This window comes from Lutjanus erythropterus, chromosome 3, assembly GCF_056507025.1.
Source record: "Lutjanus erythropterus isolate fLutEry1 chromosome 3, fLutEry1.hap2, whole genome shotgun sequence".
Classification (NCBI taxonomy): domain Eukaryota; kingdom Metazoa; phylum Chordata; class Actinopteri; order Lutjaniformes; family Lutjanidae; genus Lutjanus; species Lutjanus erythropterus.
Window position 1 is genome coordinate 31,870,088 of NC_139319.1, and position 20,564 is coordinate 31,890,651.

General features: G+C 39.1%; 2 protein-coding genes and 1 long non-coding RNA gene across 3 annotated transcripts in view; 1 reads left to right on the forward strand and 2 right to left on the reverse strand.

Moving 5' to 3' along the window:
- Positions 1–299: 299 nt before the first annotated feature.
- On the reverse strand, positions 300–1,373 carry LOC146330308 (uncharacterized). The gene is made up of 4 exons (XR_014769281.1): positions 1,213–1,373; positions 983–1,081; positions 736–868; positions 300–386 (listed from the first exon to the last, which is right to left on the reverse strand). It is a non-coding gene; the product is annotated as an uncharacterized LOC146330308 (long non-coding RNA).
- A 9,983-nt stretch (positions 1,374–11,356) lies between these two features.
- Positions 11,357–13,804, reverse strand: LOC146330309 (CD209 antigen-like protein D). Its single transcript, XM_084713651.1, has 5 exons — positions 13,167–13,804; positions 12,979–13,077; positions 11,867–11,941; positions 11,632–11,777; positions 11,357–11,531 (listed from the first exon to the last, which is right to left on the reverse strand). Exons 1-5 carry the CDS (start codon positions 13,342–13,344, stop codon positions 11,418–11,420), a joined length of 612 nt encoding a protein of 203 aa, XP_084569777.1. The 5' UTR covers positions 13,345–13,804; the 3' UTR covers positions 11,357–11,417.
- Positions 13,805–19,381: 5,577 nt separating this feature from the next.
- The window catches only part of ctnnd1 (catenin (cadherin-associated protein), delta 1), a 41,866-nt gene continuing 40,683 nt past the window's right edge, over positions 19,382–20,564 (forward strand). Inside the window, exon 1 of the mRNA XM_084715833.1 lies at positions 19,382–19,456. The gene's annotated coding sequence lies outside the window, so the exon portion shown is untranslated. The remainder of the gene's footprint in view (positions 19,457–20,564) is intronic.

The following is a 20,564-nucleotide window of genomic DNA, read 5'->3' on the forward strand; positions in this document are numbered from 1 at the left end:
TTTGCTTCTTAATGAATGTAGGATTAAACTTAAGAATCTAATATATTAGAATATTACATAGAATATTATTATTCTAGAGGTTTAAAGGTCCATATTAAAATAACATTGGTTCTCTCCGTGTTCTGCTTGGAGAGAAAAGAGGCAGATCTCAGAGAGCTGAGCAGAGGCACCTTAATAAAAAGACAGTGGACAAAAGAAGAGAAAGTGAGACATACAGGCCACTTCTCAAATCAAAACCATAATTTCTCAAAATGATGCAGAAAATATTAACATTTCACAGGTAAGGCTTTGGCATACTTACGAGAAGAATAGTGGAGTGGAGCACAAAGATTTGGCAAGGTGTTGATGGTGATGATGATGATGATTGGTGCCTGTTGTGGCATCAACTGTGGAGACATACAGCACAATCCTTATAGTTTTTCTTGAACCAAAAACATTATTTCTCAAAACGATGCAGAAAATTTAACATTTCACAGGAGAGGCGTTTAATACTTACAGGAAGAGGAGGAGGGCAGAAGCTCATAGTTGCCAGTTGTGGCAACAAGCTGCTGTGTTGTAGTATGTGAGCACAGTGAGAGAGGCGTTCAAGGTGGTACCTTAAAAAATGGTAGAATACAAAGAAGAAAGATAAAGTGAGAGATACAGTCCAGTCCTTAAGGTTTCTCTTAAACCAGAATTTCTCAGAACAATGCAAAAAATCTTCACATTTCACAGGAGAGATGTTTAGATACTTACATAGGAAGATGAGGCTGAAGGCTCACTGGACACCAGTGTCAGATGATGAGGAGCTGTCAGATGTTTTGAGGAGCTGTAGCTGCTGTCTTTGCTGAGGCAGCGGGTTTGGTGAGGGAGGGATTCAAGGAGGTGCCTTAAAAATTAGAGTGGACAAAAGATAAAGTGAGACATACAGCCCAAAATCTTAATTTATCAAAATGATGAAGAAAATTTTAACATTTAACATGAGAGACTTGGAGATACTTACAGCAGCAGGAGGAGGCCAGAGGCTCACAGGAGCTTGTTGATGGATACCAGTGTGAGAGAAGGTCAGCTGAGGTGTTTGTGGAGGAGCTGTAGCTTGTGTCTGTGCAGAGAAAATGGGTATGATGAGGAAAGCCAGCCAAATCATTAAGATGTTTCTCAAACCAAAACCATAATTTCTCAAAATGATGCAAAATTGTTAACATTTCATAAGAGAGGCATTAAGACACTTACAAGAGGAGGAGGAAGCCAGAGGCTCAATGGTGCCTATCGCTGGACACCAGTATCAGAGGAGGCCTTGATGTGTATTCATCAAGGTCAGAGGAGACGTTTACAGAGGAGGCATAGCTTTGTCTTTTCAGAGGCGATGGGTATGGTGAGGATGGCATTCAATTAAGTACCTTAAGAATTAGAGTGGACAAAAGATAAAATGAAACATACAGTCCAATCCTTTTTTTTTTTTCTCAAACCAAAACCTTAATATCTCAAAATGATGCAGAAAATCAAACAGAAAACAGAAACATTTCATTGGAGAGTTATTTTAAGATACTTACAAGAGGAGGAGGAGGCCAGGGTCTCATTGGTGCCTGTTGCTGGACACCAGTATGAGAGGAGGCCTTGATGTGTGTTCATCAAGGTAAGCAGTGACGTTTCCTGAGGAGCTGCAGCTTGTGTCTTATTAGAGGCAAACGATATGGTGAGGGAGGAATTCAAAGAGGTACCTTTGAAATTGAAATAGACAAAGAAGAAAGATAAAGTTAAACATACAGACCAATCCTTAAAGATTTTCTCAAACCAAAAAGATTATTTCTCAAAATTAGGCAGACGACAGAACATTTCGGTTCTGACATACTTACAGGAAGAAGGGATAGTGGAGTCTCCAGAAGAGCTGCAGCAGTATGACTGCAGCTGCAGAGGCGATGAGGAAGGAGAGGCAGGACTTTATCTTGACTTTTAACAGTAGGAGAGCATGTAGTAGGACGCTGGATGGATTGCAGTTTCTGTGGTTGCTGAGGTGAGAGCTGCTTTGTTCTTTGTTCTGGCACAGAGGTAGGCCTTTCTTCATAGTTGGTCGGTGGTAGGAGGATTTGTCCGACCAAAACGCCCTTTATGGCCTTTGCCTTTGATCTTGGAAGGCTTTGAGGTAGAAGGCCTTCATATGGTCAAGGCATCTCTAGTGCCTTGCAACCACTCCCAAGCCCGGGCATTTTTTTTTTGGTAGTCTATGCCTTACCAGACTACACTTTGTGAGTGAGAGCACAAGGTAACTGAGGAGTTGGTACAGGATATATCTTTGCCAAAGCCAGCGACTGACCTGGTGCTGGAGAGGCTGGCGGTGGGAAATTAGAAGCCAGCAATTAATTAGACAAAATGCATTAAACCTAGCAACCCACTGGATCAGCTACTGGCTTGACTGATCACGACTGGCTTGGCCGGTCACTGTCTTCTGAGGATGGTCACAAACAAGCCAGGATTAGGCACCTGTTGAATCAGCTACTGGCTTGGCTGGTCCTTAGCTCCCGAGGCTAATGGTTGCCTTCTTCTCTTGTATTCATGAGAGCAGGCATCGTTTCCCTGCTCTCATGTCTGTGAAGATTCACAGTCACCCAGGTCATGGCATCACTGTTTCTCCTCTCAGATGCTCCATCGTCCCGCCTTCATCTTCACCAGTGCCGCCAGCCGCCAGAGGGGTCCCACCTTCGTCTTCGCCTTTGCCCCCGGCCTCCTGCCTGTCCACCTGAGGGGTCTCGCCTTCGCTGCCGGTCTCCTGCTCGTCACCCGTCTCCAGAGGGTCTTCGCCTTCATCGCCAGCCTACAGAGGGTCTTTGCTTTCATTGCCGGCCTCCAGAGGGTCTTCGCTCTTCGCTTTTGTCACTGGCCTCCAGAGGGTCTTCGCCTTCATCGCTGGCCTACAGAGGGTCTTCGCCTTCGTTGCTGGCCTCCAGAGGGGCTTCCCTGAAGGAGGCCAGCACTGAGACGATGGAGCATCCGACACTGATCCAACGGGTTGCACTTGCTTATCATTGGCCAGATCAGTAGCTGGCTTTAGCCTTAATTTTTTTCCTGTACCTTGTATGTCATACTTCCTCTGTTAACCCTCCATTTAATCCCTTTATTCTGGGTGCTCTCCTTTTTTTTTAAAGAAAGTCTACCGGGCGTGTAAATAGTTAGTGGGAGTGGTAAAATTTAGGCCTACCTCTGTGCCAGATCCCTGCTCTCCTCCTGACTGTGTTTACAGTCTCCTCACGACCGTCCAGCTCCATTGCTCAATGTCCTGCTCCTGGTTAGTTGTGTCAGCTGAAATTAAAAATGTATGAAATGTTAAGTCTGATGTTCAGTTGCACACCTGCACCTCAAACCACAGCAAATTTGATTCTCTTGTTTTGTAGCAGGTCTATTAAGCACACATCAAGAATGTAAATTCAAATAAAAGACATCCCAACTCAAAATCAAGCAGCCTGCCAACAGCAAAAGACTTCAATATCAGACAGCCAGCAGTAAATAAACAAAGAAGAGGAAAGATAGCAGAAGCAGCACAAACAACTTTGACACCCTGAAGAAAGCTGTTTGTGTCACTATAAGTGGGATGTGACCCACCTCCATTTTAACCTGTACAAACATTTTCAAGGGTTTTAGAATTTCACAGTGAAACAGCCCTCTGAATGAACGCTTTTTAACTTTTTGCCAAAAGAGTGACTTGGACCTTTCTTCTTTTTTGAACTTTTGCATTTAAAGAGCACCTTTGTTAACATTTTTAAAAACTTTTTCTTTGTTGAAGTAACTGAACACTTTTAGAAAGGCTGCAGGGTTCTCTCTGGCACAGGTTAAAAACCCACAGGTCTGTGCTGGGTACAGACACACTGAAACATTTTGGAAGCAATTTCTTTTAGAAGCAGTGTGTTTTCTGGTTAGTTGGGCTGGTGGTAGATGGGCTGGTGTTGTCCCAGGACAAAGGGCTCTCACCCCTTTGCCCGGGTGCCCGTGCGGTGGTGGACGGGATGGTGTCCTCTGGAGGCAAAGGGCTCTCACCCCTTTGCCTTGGTGCCCGTGCGGTGGTAGACGGGCTGGTGTACTCCGGAGGCAAAGGGCCCCCCCCCCCTTTGCCCGGGTGCCCGTGCGGTGGTAGACGGGCTGGTGTACTCCGGAGGCAAAGGGCTCTCACCCCTTTGCCCAGGTGCCCGTGCGGTGGTGGACGGGCTGGTGTCCCCTGGAGGCAAAGGGCTCTCACCCCTTTGCCCTGGTGCCCGTGCGGTGGTAGACGGGTTGCCATCCCATGGCAAAGGTCTACCACCCCTTTGCCATGGTGCTCTCATGGTGGTAGATGGGCTGGTGTCATCGTCCCAAGGCAAAGGTCTGCCACCCCCTTGCCTTGGTGCCCTCACAGTGGTAGATGGGCTGATGACATCACACGGCAAAGGTCTGCCACCCCTTTGCCAGTGTGCCTTCACGGTGGGAGTTGCGCAGATGTCATCCTCTGGCAAAGGTCTGCCACCCCCTTGCCAGTGCGCTCCCAGGGTGGTATAACAGTTTGAGCCTCCACGAAACAAAGGTCTGCCACCCCTTTGCTCGTGCGCCTTCATGGTGGTAAGAAGGACGAGGCCTCCAGGACACAAAGGTCTGCCACCCCTTCCTCCAGGCTCCTCCATGATCGTAAGAGGGCCGAGGTCTCCTGGAGACCGAGGTCTCTCAATGGAATGGAATCCAGAACTCATGCTCTTAGTACTCTCACGAACCGACTTTGAAGAACTGCAAACACAAACACACACACTGATTATTTCACTGATAAACAATTTGCAAACATCCTGCTTCACTTTCCTCTTCCAACCTACAGTGACTGTGAAACAAGTAAAAAACGAGACAGGTAGTATCTGAGGCCAGTGTTTGTTTTGTCTGTTCTGGGCTACAGCAGAAACATGGCGGTACAACATGGCAGCCTCCACGGAAGAGAACCCACAAACTCTGTACATATTACAAATGATTCTTATGTTCAGGTTATAATACCCTAATGATAACATGATTTTAAAAAACATAATACAATTTTTTCCCAAGGAAGTTCACAAAAGTACACTTTTCAAATTTATTTAAATGCAAATCCTAATAAGACACAGTCCCAAGAATTAACAGCACAGCTTTGAGGCAGCTCTGAAAGAGTTTTATTGAGGTGAATTAATCTGTTTCAGAGATATTATAGATGGTGGCTATGGTCAAAGCAAATTTCTTCATTTATATTATTGAAAAGGAAATAACAAAACAAATCGGTAGAAAACACTTTTTATGTGAGATAAGCCAGATTTTACTATACGTATAGACCTATTAATCATGCACAGACTGTTTTTAAAATACTGGCAATAACAGAATTGCATGCATGAATGCATTCTACAATATTTTGTCATTAAAAATAATAAAAAAAATAAAATATAAATAAAATAAAAATAAAAGCATATTATGTAAAACAGTCACAGTTGACTACATTTTTAAAATATGTTGATAATATTAGTCTGTCAAGTTTCAGACTATTCTGTGAGCTAAGTGGAGCCAGACACTGGAAGAAACACTAATACAAACAGCATTAGTAATTTTTAATTAATCAAACATGAAAATCATTGAAAAACTGCAAACAGGGATTTAAAATTCAAATTTTGGAGTAATATTTACTTAAATTTTCTTCAATTCATTTCACTCAACATGAAATAGCAAATAAAACAAGATTACTAGTTTAAGTTGTGTTGTGTGAGACAAAAACTGCAGTTACATTTCTGTGATTACAGACAAAAAAATGTACATTTTGCTGCAATGTTATTTGGAAAGCAACTCATAAAAATGTATTTACTTCACATAATGATGCAAAGAAAATACATTTACTCCTTTGTGAGCAGAATACAGTTCAATAAAACCAAAACACACGAGCAAAGAAAATCAGGTCTTACCTCATCAAAGGTTGGTTTGGGAATGAGGCCCAGAGTTCTTGGAATTCTATTTGCAAAAGGTTCCGTAGTGATGTCACTGACCCTGACGTGATGTCACAGTCAGAGTTCTAATTCCTTTTAAGGACCGGCAGCCATCTTGTCACAAATCCATATAAAATATATTTATTTTTTAAGGACTTTTTAAAGTGTACTTGCTATATTAAATCAGTGTTCCCTGACCTTTTTCCCTTCATCTGTCTTTGAGTAAACTGTCAGCTCCTGACTAATTGACATATTTAAGCGTGTTTCATATTATATTCAATACATAACACTAAGTAGATATAACAACTGTTTAACTTTACAATTAACCAAAATAAAGAACACAGTCACTGCAGGAAGTTTAAAATGAGAGATTTTATTGAAATTTGAGCATATATTTTCCAGTGAATATTGCATCAGAGATGTTTTTTTCCCTGACATCGTAGGAACGTTTTCTCCAATTCAATAATGTTTTTGTTTTGTTTTTAGGCCTTAAAAACTTAGGTTAATAGGCCTATTAAGTATTTTTAGTATATTTTCTTCTTACAAATTTAGTTTTTTCTTTTTTTCTTCTTTATTTTCTACTGTTCTGATGCAGGATGAGGCTGTTTATCAGAGTGTGAAGGCTCTGTGAATATAGTTTATGTTCAGGTCTGCACCCCGTCTTTATCCTTTTAGATATTTTTTAAGTTTATATCTTAAGAGTGCACTTTAAATTTTAAAGATAAATTAATTGATTTGTCTTCTCAAGACAACGGCAAGTTTTCCCTTTAAAATCAAGAAGACCTTGTTACCCTCTGTGACTCTTTGGCAGCCCATAGTGGGGTTCAGGACCCACAGGTTGGGAACCAGTGTACTAAATCACCACTGTCAGTGTCTGAATCAGTAGCTTTTAAAAATGGAGTCAATAGTTGTCTTTAAAGGGCTAGTTCCCCCCCAAAATAAAAAATTCATCACCCAATCATGATACTCGACGTCCAATGTCAAATTGGAAGGAGACCAATCATGCCACGGGGTGACATTGGACGCAGCCAACATAACTTCTACATAGCCAACTTAACTTCATTTTCTTTGTGTACGTTGCTGCTAACAGATGGAAAGCTGCCCCCAGCAAGTGAATCAGGAGACAACTCAACGTCAAAGTTAGTTAATTAACTACTTCATGTTTTCAGCCTAGCTCTTAAATAGTCATAAATGTTATATTTCCATCCATTGGTATTTTTTTTATCATTTTGTTTGAGTGCCATGTTACTGTTATATGGCAACCACAGCATCGTTAACGCTACCGTTATCACTAATATTAAATAACTAATAGCCTGCTTTTTTCTTCTTAAATATTTGGCCACATTATGCAAGTTATCTATCTATCTATCTATCTATCTATCTATCTATCTATCTATCTATCTATCTATCTATCTCAGAAAGTCGTTTTATCATCTTCAGTCAGCAGACAGCAACCATTTTCGCTAGCTTTTTGGTAATGCCCGCTTTTTTCTTTAGAAATAGTGCCTGTCACATAAAGTTGTTTTATCATGTAGTTGTCGGGTGTCACAGATAGCTATTGTTAGCGCTACTAACCTTAATACTTGTAATATTACTGTGAGTGGACAGCCATGTGTAACTCTTAAGTTACTGTAACCGTCAAAGTGTTACCATAATTCGGGAGACTCTGGTTCAGTGAGTTAACCAAGAGTTGTGGCGCGGACAGTCACGGACTGAGTGTTCGTTAACAGTAGCGCCAGTAAACTTGCTAAGCTAACCAAGTCAGTTATCCTGGTAAAAAGCCCGATTATCTTTAATAACCTCTTATCCAATGAGCTAGCGTTAATTAATCACCTGAGGATGTCGGTGAAGTCGTCAACAACTTGCGGTACATTTAGTAGGGATTAATTTACACGATTTATGTGTGTTAGGTGCAGCTGCTGCTGTGGAGGATGTTGATACTGTTCGCTCATTAGCTTTTAGATAAACTGTATTTTCTGTTTGTTGCCTTTGCCGTATTGACAGGAGCGAGTGCTGCTTGCGTCAAGTTTTGAAAAGTTGCGACCGTTTTCGGCTCCGTCGTACTTACTGCCCACTCTGTGCCTGAATACCACTGTTGGCTCCAACACGTCGCTCTCTGTCACCCTTATGCGCTCCTGCACATGAATTAGTTAGTTAGTTAGTTAGTTTGCAGTTATCTAATTGCAACATTTCATATTGCGATTTCTGAAATTCTATTATAGTTATAGTAATAGTTCAGGATAGTACACGCAAATTTCACCAGACAGATAAAATATACTTCAACTTAGCGTGTGATTCAGGATTCAGATGGATGATCCTCGATTTTCTTGTAAAGTGCAGCATTCAAATAGATAATCCTCAAAAAAAAAGTTTGTTGGCTTCGACTGTTCTGCCCGCCACCTACAGAAATACAGTAGTGTTCTGTATTTGTGTGGCCTCTTTAACGTGATTTCTGGATCACTCTCAGAATGTAACGTTATTAATTTAATGGAAAACAGTATGTTACTGTCAGAATTTGACTGTTTTCTTACAGCATTTTGTTACAGTGTAGATTTGATCTCCCTAAATGCCACTTTTTTTGTGTCCTTCAAATCAGGCATTTCATTAAATCTAAATATCCCCATTTCCCAAATCACCCTCCCAGGTCCCTGATTCGCTCTCTTCTCACTTTGGATCCTGCCCAGAAGTGCCTCACCTCGGTTATTTATAACTCCATTGGCACCCTTAACCCCAATCTGACAACCCATCTGAAGCAGATCTAGGAGCAGGAGTTTGGTGTGTCAATACCTGACAACCAGTGGGGTCTTATTTTTGACCTGGTACACTCTTCTTCTGTGTGTTCCAGCCATGGCTCATTGCAGTGCAAAGTTCTCTTCAGGGCACATTACACAAATACCCGCTTGACAAAAATTTACCCAGATACTAGTGAAAGTCTCAACAGGTGCAAACAGTCACCTGACAACCATACTCCCATGTTTTGGTCCTGTTTAAAATTTAACAGATTTCTGGTGTGAAATATTTAACACACTTTGCACAGCGTTTGGCTTGAACCTTAACCCTGAACCTCTCACAGCTCTATTTGAAATCCCACCACTTACTGCACCTAATTTACCATCCACAACTGGCACGTTCTGGGATTTACAACTCTGTTAGCTAGACGCCTCACTGTATTTAAGTGGAAACATGCTCTCCCCCACTCACACAACAGCTGGCTCAGGGACACTCTAAATCACATCAAACTTGAAAAGATTAGATTTTCACTTGCAGACTCACTTACAAGCTCAAGTAAATTCTTTGACAACACCTGGAGGCCCTTTATTGAATATTTGAAGAAGGCTATCGTCCATCCAGATGGCAACTAGCCCCAACCCTTTTTTAATTATTTATTTAATTTTTTTACTTATATTAATATTTATTTATTTCTGTTGATTTAGTTGTTTGTATTTTGTTTTGCTCTAATGTTTGCCATTTTGGCTGTCTTGCCTGAATGTTCTTATTGCTAGTTGGGGGTAATAAGGGTGGGTATGTGGTGTTGGGATTGAGTTCACAGAAGTGAAAGTTTGTTCCTGTTCTGGTTATTACTAATACGCCCTGTCTGTGATATCAGAGACCAGTACACTGTGGCATCCTGGATTTATTACTATTTATTGTCTGTTATACTGGTTGAAAAATCAATAAAAACATTTGAGTAAAACAAGCAAAAATAAATAAAGAAATAAAATAAAATAAAACAAATGAAATTAAAGTTGAAAATAGAGTATACAGAATACATAAAGTCAAGGAAAATATAACATTTTGAAATAAGTACAGCTGTGTGTAAATGCAAAGCAAAATGCAAAGCAGAGTCATCGCTATAAGGCTGAAGTGAAGGGATACATTGTTAGCTTTCTTTTAAGATTGATATAATATGAATAGTACATTAATTATATTAATATTAACAAACGTGTACTGTTGTGGTATTCACCTCCAATTTAAATTAGTTCAGCAGATTTTGTTCTTGACATAAAAAAGCACATAAACAGAGAGGGTCTTTGTCTTAATCAGTCTCTCTTGCCATGTACTGGTCTAACTGAATCAACACTTCTGACACAGTCTCGGTGAGCACCAACATTATAAGCTTCAAAAAGTTCATATTTATTGCATTGCTGTTGTATTGTACATTTTATTTATATGATAATATCACCCTCCATAACCAGGACTTTTCACTCTCATTCTTCACCACACCCTCTGTCTTTGCTCCTCCTCAGCTGACTACCAAATTAAACTCTAACTACTTTCTGCCCATGTCCTCAGCAGTGAGTGGAATATTACACACACACACACACACACATGCACACACACACACACACACACACACACACACACACACACATGCATGCACACACACACACACACACATGCATGCACACACAGACACACACCTGCCACAGTTGCTACCACATGATTTACAAATGAGGATGCAAGCATGATGTTACATTGCAGCTACATTAACAAATTATAATTTATAGTTACGTTAAAAACTATTTGTTTCAACTTAAAAAGCAAGTGTCTGGACTGTCTTAAAATCTTAAGTTGACTGAATTTGAAAGGACAGTCTGAAGTAATTTTATAATGATTCAAACCCAATTAACTTTTCTAGATAAATAAATTTGATAAAAAAAAAAAAAATTGGGGCTCTTTATTTACCCATTTGTAGTCCCTTACAGTAGTTACTTCACATAGGTATAGAAACAGAGGCATCAAACAACTTCACAGTTAATCCCAGCACCCTAACAAATAATAATTAAAATAAAAAAAAGAGCAATAATAATAATAATAATAACATTCACGGGAGTGATTGAAAAACAAAAAGGAGAATCAAGCGAAAGAAAGAAAAAACAATTCATTATATATGCAACTTAAAAAAACATACAAATGAAAATAAAATGAAATGAATTTTGAGTAAAACAGAATGGGTATTTGGCTCAGGGCATTTTCAAATACAGTTTTTATAGTCTGTATCCTCTTCCATCCCACATCAAAAAATGTATTTAAATTCCTAATACAGTGATTTATTTTCTGTGTTTTATAAATTTCATTAGTTGTGTCCTTCCATTCATTCAGTTGTGGCACTGCTATTCGTAGAACTCTTGAATTTTCCAAGTGTATTCTCTCCAAATTAGTCAGCTTGTAGTTTCCCAAGAATTATTACTTATGTCCGTCTAGTGATATAATATAATCTAATTTAATCTAAGTCACTTTTTCACAGATCCAAACATTTGTTGTGGCACAGTCAGCATCATTCCAGTTTCTCCCCACAATGAACTCAACACAGTTCTCCTCCGTTTCTTCATATATCCAAGTGGGCTGATGGTCTGCCCAAAACCTGTTCAAACATGGACAATCAAATTCCAAGTCTTTTTTTTTTTTTTTTTTTTTTTTTGCAGAATCCATAATGTACTATTAATCCACTAACTGGCTATCAAATAGTACTGGAGATGAAAAAATGTCTTACCCTGTGTCTTTCAGAACTGAACCATCTACCCATTTCCATGTTCCGTTTTCGTCTATGTCATTCAGACCAATCCAGAATTTGTCCTTTGAGACAAACTGACTGATGAACGCCTGCAACAGTACCCAAAATCAACAAAACTATGAAAATGTGTGTTCTTGTGACCAAACTAAACACTCTGAGGGAACAAAATCTTGAACGTGTTTCTTGTACCTGCTCTTCTCTGCTGTTCACAGTGACCAGATCTGCCCCTTTGTCTTTGCAGTCCTGTCTGCTGTCGATCCAGTTCTTTGCTCCATTTGAAGAAAAGGAGTAAAAACTGTTGTTGAAATATCTGCATCCATCCTTACAGAACATATCTGCAAGTGATGACACTTAAATGAGTAAAAATGTCCATTTCAAACACACAGAAATTCTCAGATGCATATGAGCCAAAGTCTATACTCACTGAGGTCAGTCCAAGTCTGTTTTCTCTCTTCTGTGCAGCTTTTGTTGTGGGTTTGGTTGGATGGTTTGATTTTACCTGCATGGGGCAGTAAATCCATACAGTTGACCCAGTGTTTATTTAAAGCTATAATATATGACATGAATGAGGAAGGAAGTCTGTGAATGTGATGAAACATAATATGAATAAAACGTTAACACTGTTTGGTGCATGAACATGATTTCTGCCTAAGTCAGGCCAGATTTTCATCTGTGGTGGTTGTTAAAAAGTGAAGAAACCAACTCCCATCATCCCACATTACTTCACAGTGTCATTAAACTACATCTTTTGTTATTGTTTTCATGTGAAAGAGACCCCTAGCACCAGAACTTACATATTGTACATTTATATGCACAGGATATCTAAAAACAAAACTCATCTGCAAGTAAAGACAATTTAAGAAGTGTCAAATAAGTGTCAAATTTCCATTTCAAACACACATAGAAACTCTCTGTGAGACACACACAAACTCTCTACACTCACAGAAATCAACCACAGTGTTTTCTCTTTGGGTCTACAGTTTGTGATCCTGTCTGTATATAGTAAATTTAATCTGTGAGACTCTTCTGATCCAGTGTTCATTTAACTGCGGAGTACAAATCTAAAAGCAATTGCTGAACTGAAGTTGGTGAGTGGATGAGGCAGTGCAAATCTTGCTTTCATAACCCTTTGACATGCGTGCCAAGAAATTGTTCTCCTGGCTCCACATTTAGCAACATTTCATTTTTTTTTTCTCAGATGACTCAAGTCAACCAGTTGATTGACTTGCACAATCAGGGTAGTTCTAGGTATGACTTAACAAGTATTAGGCATTAAAGGATTTTTTTCCCCCACTTGTGCAAGTAAACTTAAACTTTTTCATATTAAACGTTACAGACTCTTGGATGACTCCTGCTCGTGGCAGTGCACACATGAGAGAATTTAGCCCTTATGGCTTTCTATCAGTAAGAGATTCTTAGAAACTTGCACCAAACCAAACTAGATGAATAAATAGCACAATAGGTAGAGGATAATGGTATATTTTTTATTCGGGAGTGAGCTGTCCGTTAAAGAGAAACTTAAAGTAAATTTCTTACAGTAGAGTGCAGTGCCTATGACAGCTGCCAGGAGGAGAACGCAGAGCAGCACCAGGCAGACAGTCACAGTCCTGACAGAAGTCCTGACAGAAGTACTGCCTGCATGGAAAATATCACAGGCGAAAATTATAAAAAGTCATTCAAACAACAAAGGAAACAAAAAAAAATTGTATGTTTGAGTTACTCACCTGGCTGTTGATGCACTGGGCTCTGCGTTTCAGCTCTGAGACCCCTGTACATGTCTGAGGTCTCATAAATATCCACTTCCCTCACCTCAGCCTCATCATTCTCTCCAGTTTTGTTAAAGGTCATGTCTTCCATTTGCTTTTCTTCATCAGGATCATTGTCATAAATGGCATTAGACATCTCTAAAGCAAGAGGAGAATTTAGATGGTTTATCCCCAAATACCCAGTTTGGTTTTGTTGCTCTGACCAGTATTACACTTCCTCGTCTGCTGTGCCACAGTTTGTACTTCTCTGTTAGACCTTTTATTTTTTTTCTTAGCCTGTGCAAGACAGCCCAAGAAGCTGACAGGATATTTCAGCAGTCTCTGTGAAGTTAAGTGGAAATAGTTATGACAACATCAGGTTCAAGTGATTTCATACACGTCATACACTATGCAATGTAAATACATTAAATAATAAACCCAAAAGAAAATATCGTCAGCCTGTTGATAATTATCTTTACATTTTCTGTACACAATCAAGTGTGGTATCACCTGAGGTTACTGAGGAATATGCAGTTTTTGCATACAGCACTAAAATGTACTCATGACCGCAGACTGTAGTTGAAGTAATTTTGTAATTATTCAAAATAAAGTTTTCTAGTCAAATAAACTTGATATTGTACTTGTGAAAAGATGTTCAATAAGCTTAAGATGTTAAGTTGAACCAACAACTTCTCAGTCACAGTGACAAACAAATACAACTTTAAGTGAGAAACACACAACAAGTTTCATCATGTTTTCTTCAAACTACACACACACACACACACACACACACACACACACACACACACACACACACACACATACACACACGTCATATCCTGTTGCCAGTAGGTGCCACTATGACTATTACAGAATATTGCACAGTTTGGTGCAGATTGCATTATTTGTACAAATGTTATAACAGTTTTGTGTTTCATGGTGAGTCATTAAAACTTGATGCCCTGCCACAGCCACACTGATCAATGCTGACCAAATCTTTTAATAACTTTTGATCACGAAGTAGTCTAGATGGCACATTCTGATTTTGAAATCAATCAGATTTCGGGAGAAGTTCCTCAAAATATGACGCATGTACAACGCCAAAATTGACCACAAAATGGCTGACTTCCTGTTGGGTTTAGCCAAGAGACTCCCAATGACCAAACTCATCTTAAGTTCGGGCCTAGACTACTATTGAACATGTGAAGTTTCAGGCAGATTCAAACAAGTAAACTTGTATGTATGAAGTATGTTAATGCAACTTCCCGTGTTCTGGTGAAGCACTGACCTTTGCCGTGCCGTAATGGCAAGGCTGTTTGATGAAATGTCAAAATCTTGACAATATAGTGTTAGCAACAGGGCCGTGCAGAAACCTTTGGAGGGGCAGGTGCTCAAAGTTAAAAGGGGGCCACGAATTTGCTCCATGGTGCTGATTAATAATCTGCTCTTTATTATTCGTAGTGCTAATAATAAAGTAAAAAATAATTAAATGATATAGAAATCATGTATTTAAATGTATTTGTGCTTTCATTCAGTTTGACTATCCACTTTGCACAAGACAGCAGTTATAAAAGTTATATATTTTATATTTATGCATATTATATTGAATTTGTGTGTATATATACAAATGTTATGAACAAGTACTGATATGTTTAAATGAGAGGTTGAGAAAATCACTATTCAAATTCTTCTAAATATTATTGTTATTGTTGTTGTATTTATACTGTAACAGTCCAAAATTATGTGACTATGCATGTACATTGCATCTTTTAGTGAAATAACAGTCTATGCCTCATTGCCTCTAGAAACATAGGAAAAACACTGCAACTCACTTGACAGTAAAATGATACATCTCTCTAATGCACTTTGCCCATGACAAAAGAAACATATAGAAACAAAAAGATGCCTGACATACTTTTCCCCCTCAGCACTGTGTGTGGTTAACTAGCGGCTATAACTTATGAGAGGTGTGTGCAGAGTCAGACACACACACACACACACACACAGGATGCTCACGGATCGTATCACGGTTTTGAGTAACGGATCGGATCATTTTTCAGATCAGCAAAAAGAAAAACAAAGTGGTGGGATTAGGGTTAAATTATTTTAAAAATGCACTTGTCTTTGATCTTTGTCTGTCTGTAATTATCATCATAGTTATGTAATGTAATAATAATAATAATAGTAATGATAATAATAATATTAAAAACTTCAAACTTCTACAGTGCTGTACTATGTATACACTATACATATATTAGATCATTATACACTGTACAGTCTGATACACAACTACGCTCTGTAGTCTGGCTCAATGTCCCGCCTACAGCAGCACATCTGATTGGTTAGAAGTCATGATCAATCAATCAATCAGCAGACACACTGTGTCACAGGCGGGGCGAGACAGAGCTGCACCGGTGAGCAGAGAGGAGCTGTGTACAAGTTAAGACAGCTGATATCACCACAGTTTCAATGAACATCACAGTTTTATGATCTGTTTCTTTGGTGATAGCAGAGTTACATCAGTGAAAAAAGTTATGGTCTGGATTTCACTCAAGGCGACGTGACGTCGCTCTTCACAGAGATGCGCTGCACACAGCAGCATCTGTCCTGTCTGTTCACTGCAACTCTGCATTGAGATTTCAGGTTTTATAACTTATACAAAAGTAACAGTGACAGTAAAACTATGATGCTGACATGTGGTCCGCGGATCACATGCGTGCCGAACCGTACTGGACACGGGTCAACTGCGATCCGTTGCTTAGCAGCGCTTAGCTACAGGGCACATCTGGGCACGTCAGGGCAGTGAGGGCACGTCTACGTGGATCATGTGACCAACCGAGGGTAGATCTGAATTATTGTTATTTTGTTTTATTTATTATTTTGGGCCACACAGACAGACTTTCACACACACACACACACACACACACACACACGCACGCACACACACACACACACACACACTTACAAAAAACGAACAAAAAAACACTTTGACAAAAGGGCACTTTGGGCATCAAGGGGCAAAGGGGCAGGTGCTCCAGCAAATGATTTATTTCACTGAGTAACATCTGATTTAATGTTTCAATAAAGTATTTCATACTTTCCTTTTTAGTTATTCTTGTTGTATCTAACATTAGTCACAATTATCAAAGATGATATACTATGAATATAACATAATAGCAATGTGTATAAAATCAACATTATATGATGATTACCTGTCAATTTTTTATTTCTTATCTCTTTAAGAAAGCACCTTGCATGTTGTACATTAATCAAGTCACACAACTTACAGTGGCTGTATTTCATTTTCACAATAAGTTCTGAAATGTCTCAGTTGCTGTCTCTCAGTGTTTTGTTTGCCTACTTACCTGACTCACATATCTATATAGATATAGATATATATCGCACGACGCCAAGGAGATAATGACTGAATTTTCATTTTTGCGGGAACTTTCTCTTTAGGACAAATAGCACAGAGTTAGAACCAAACATGAAATCAATGGTGGTTAAGAATTGAAAGGGAAGCTAAAATTTAACTATTCAAATTAACTTAGACATAGACAGGTTCCTTGTTTACAAACATTACAGGGTGTGCACGCATTCAGGGGGCAAAATGGCTTTGGTTGCTGGTCAAAAGAACAGATGTAATCAATGTACATTTAACATGGTTTTGTGAATCCTTGTTGAATCAATGATAAAATGTCATTTCAGAGTTGGATCTGTTTTTGTCTTTCATATCATATTAATATATTATATAAAATGTTACTTATCAATAGTTGACTGTCAGTATAGTCATCAGGTCTCTGAATGAAATCGTCCAACTAAGTTTGTTATTCAAATAAATGTTTAGCTAAAAGGAGCTGAATCACAAAAACTTTATGGTTTGCTGACATGTCCTGTTAATTTTGTTCAGCTTACCTGGTTTTGCTGGTTATTGATCCTGTTTATCCTCCTTATTTGTTCATATCAGAAGCATTGTTGTAACATTAGTGTCAATAAGCTAATTAACTCAGTAAAAATGTTTATGACAAGGCTACTTTATGGCCACACTTGACAGAAATTTGACAGCTGCTGTAAACATCCTGTGGAAACCATGAGACACGTGTGACAGGCAGCTCGGTCTGGACACTGATGAAGGCTGCAGCCACTGTGAGACAAGTTGAGCTGTCAGGGAGCAGAATTTTCAGTTCAGCAGATAAATAATATTAGGGATGCACAATGTGGATATTTTTCATCTGATACCAATAACTGATAATTACCTGCTTTTTATGGCTGATATTGATAAGATAACTAATAATTTCACATTTTTGTGTTTTCAAAAGAAGAACAAATATCAATACTGATAAATTACTGACTGATATTGGCCTATGACAGCATATCAGTCTATATCTGTATTGGCACATATTAGCTGATAAATATTGGCTCTAATAATGTCTGATTTGATAACCGAACATTTGAAGAGTCAGAGTTGTTCAGTCAGATTGGGTTGGGATCAGAGAAACTGCAAAACTGCAGGTTATATGAACTTTAAAAAATGTGAAGCAGGTAATTATCACATCAGCTGAAAAAAGTCCATATCGTGCATCTCTACATACAGTATAACCTGTAGTTTACAGACAGCTGAGGGAAATAAGGGTCAAGATGTAGAGAACAAGGAAGAACGCGGGCGGTTTTCGTGTTTTGGCCCTTCTCCAATCGCAGCTATTTTGGAGGCAGCTCTTTTCATTTTTTATTTCATTTTTAGTTTCTGCTACTTTATACTCCTATTCTACTTTGTAGATTTATTGAAATGAACAAACTACAAATGAATTATAAACTGCCCAGCAATATACTCTATAAAGTATTTAGGATCAGCTGCAACATTTAAGTGATGAACACATTGTAGTGCATTAATAACTAGAGTCCAATAATATAACATATATTATACTCATTACACACAATGATTAAAACATAATCCATGATTGATCCATTTAAAATGCATACAAACATAGATAATAAGACAAGCATTTATATATTGTATTGCCTATAATAGTTTGGCTGCCTATTGTAATTGTGCCTCATCTATAATTTTAATAATTTATGTGATTATTATGACTGATGATCATTAGCAAGGAGACTGGAAGTCAGTTACAGTTGGAGGGTGCAGAGAGAACATCAGTTAAATTAAAAAAGTCATAATAAATGATGCACGAAATTCATGTTTTTTGTATTAATTTGAATGGGCAGGATAACTTATCTTGATAACAGTTTATCTCAGAAGCACTATCTCAAAAGACTGATTTATCTGAACATATTTAGTATTTTGATTTAGTATTTTAAAATAATGATTTAGTATATTTCAACAATTATTTAGCACATTAAAAAATGTGTAGTATTTATTATTTTGAATCATTATTTTGAGATAGTAACTTACTAGTTGGAAAACATTCACATTATAATGACTTACAGAAACTTGTTTTTTTTCCCATATTGACAGAAATGGTCCTACATATATACAGACATATAACGCAGATCTGTCTTTTTTCTTAAACAGACTCCGGCAACGTAGTTTATACACTTAAATAAGACACCTCAGAATTATAGAGAAACATCAGGCTTTGTGATCAAAAACAATAATTATTTGTTTCCCAATAATGACCTGCTTACTGTACATTATCCCTTGCGTATAGCATAAAATGGAAATACAAATACAGTACCTCAAAGTATCTCAAATTTTCAATGGTACAGTCCTTAAGTGTTTGTACTTCTGCAGTTTACACCTGAGTACAGATGATGAATTTGCTACCTCTCTCCTCTGTAATAGCACTTCCGTGACCACATGAGGGCAATATCTGAACTCCTTAATGTCAGAGAATATTTCCACGTCCGAAACAAATTTAATGTGAAATGTTCTGATTAAGGGCTGGAAAATGAGAAGAAGAGATAATGGTGAATGGAAATGATTGAGAGTAGGTTTAATTAATTAAATTTTAATAACTATAAACCCTGAAACGATAACAGTTTTTCCTTTGCAGTGGAGGAGGCTAATCAGATTTAACGATTTAATCTATTTTTATTCACTGGTGATTTAATCATATCAAAATAACTTATGAAAAAAATCAGATTGCCTGTATGCACACCCTCATTTTACCCCCCCTCGCCTCTCTCTCCCAGTATGTTGCCTCTCTGCGCCTCACCCCCTCCTCCTCCTCCTCCTCCTCCCCCCGAGCGTAGAGGAAGAGCAGAGACAAGTGAACAACAAGCCAAGGCACAGAGGATTGGAAATCGCAGAGGTGGGTGTTTTCTCCGTCTTCATTGTGAGTGCTCTCGCCCCACTGTGGACAGTTTACTCGTTCGGCTGTGAGGTATTCGTCTGTGAGACCACGCAGGGGTGTTTTTGTTGTCTCATCTCAACTCACTTCTTCTTCTTCTGCTGCTGCGGGTCGAGCTGCGGATCGTGTCAGCAGCAGCAGCAGCAGTCGGCTGGGTTAGGCCTGAATCCACCTCGCGAATACTTATGGACTTTTGAAAACAAGCCTAACAGTCTCCGCAGTCGGTAATGGTCTGTCTTTTGCTGTTTTGTGTTTAGTACAGCTGGTTGGGATTTGTTGTAGGTGGAAAAGAGGCGTGACCGTTTAATTTTGGGAACTTGGTTGTTGTAAACGCAGCGTTGTCAGCGGGCTAGCCACCAAGCTAATTTAGCTAGCACTGCTCGTTAGCTTGATGAATAACTTATCCAGAGTGAGACTTCGGGGGGGAAAGTTTAAGAAAAGCAACGCATGCCGTAGAGTCTAGTTCATATAAACACAGCTAAAAATACAAATAATCCAGCTAATGTGGCGTTAACTGGCTAACACAACAGTTTATCACATGAATGGTCTGGTTTGTGGGTGCCTGGGAGGTGTAACGTTTTTACACGTTGAGTCTTATTCTGTTTGCTGGCTGCAAAACACCAAAGCAGCAAGATTTTTACCAGAGTTTTCCGCCAGTTTTCCCCGAGCTGCGAGGGGGGTATTCAGGTGAGAGTACGCGGAAGTGTCCAGCCGCGTCAGAGACCGTAAGTTAGGAGTCAAAGTCCAGCCTCGGCTTACTTATCAATTTCCTATTATGTATTGTACCTGAGAGACGCCCACTCTCTGCGGACACTGCAGCTGCTGCATGGTGCTTTTCAGGTGAATTATGCTTTGTATGGTGTGTGTCTTTCTTCGTTATATTGCCTAAGACCTTTGTTCGTTTTTGTGTGTTTGGAAGTACACAATGTTTAATGTTTCAGCAGCTGTCTTTTGATGTGGTCTGCCAGGTAGTGGAGGAGGAGGACAGGATCAGAGGTGGTGGTGGAGCAGCAGAGAGGGACAAAAGCAAAGAACCTGTTGTGTAGGTCTGGATGTATGGGGTGTGGTA

Bases quoted from the DNA above. Each gene is read 5' to 3' on its own strand.
- LOC146330309 (XM_084713651.1), bottom strand. From the start codon at position 13,344: ATGTCTAATGCCATTTATGACAATGATCCTGATGAAGAAAAGCAAATG. The intron at 11,942-12,978 runs GTAAGAAATTTA...TGCCCCATGCAG, and splicing joins CATAGGCACTGCACTCTACT to GTAAAATCAAACCATCCAAC. The intron at 11,532-11,631 runs GTACAAGAAACA...GTACTGTTGCAG, and splicing joins TGAACAGCAGAGAAGAGCAG to GCGTTCATCAGTCAGTTTGT.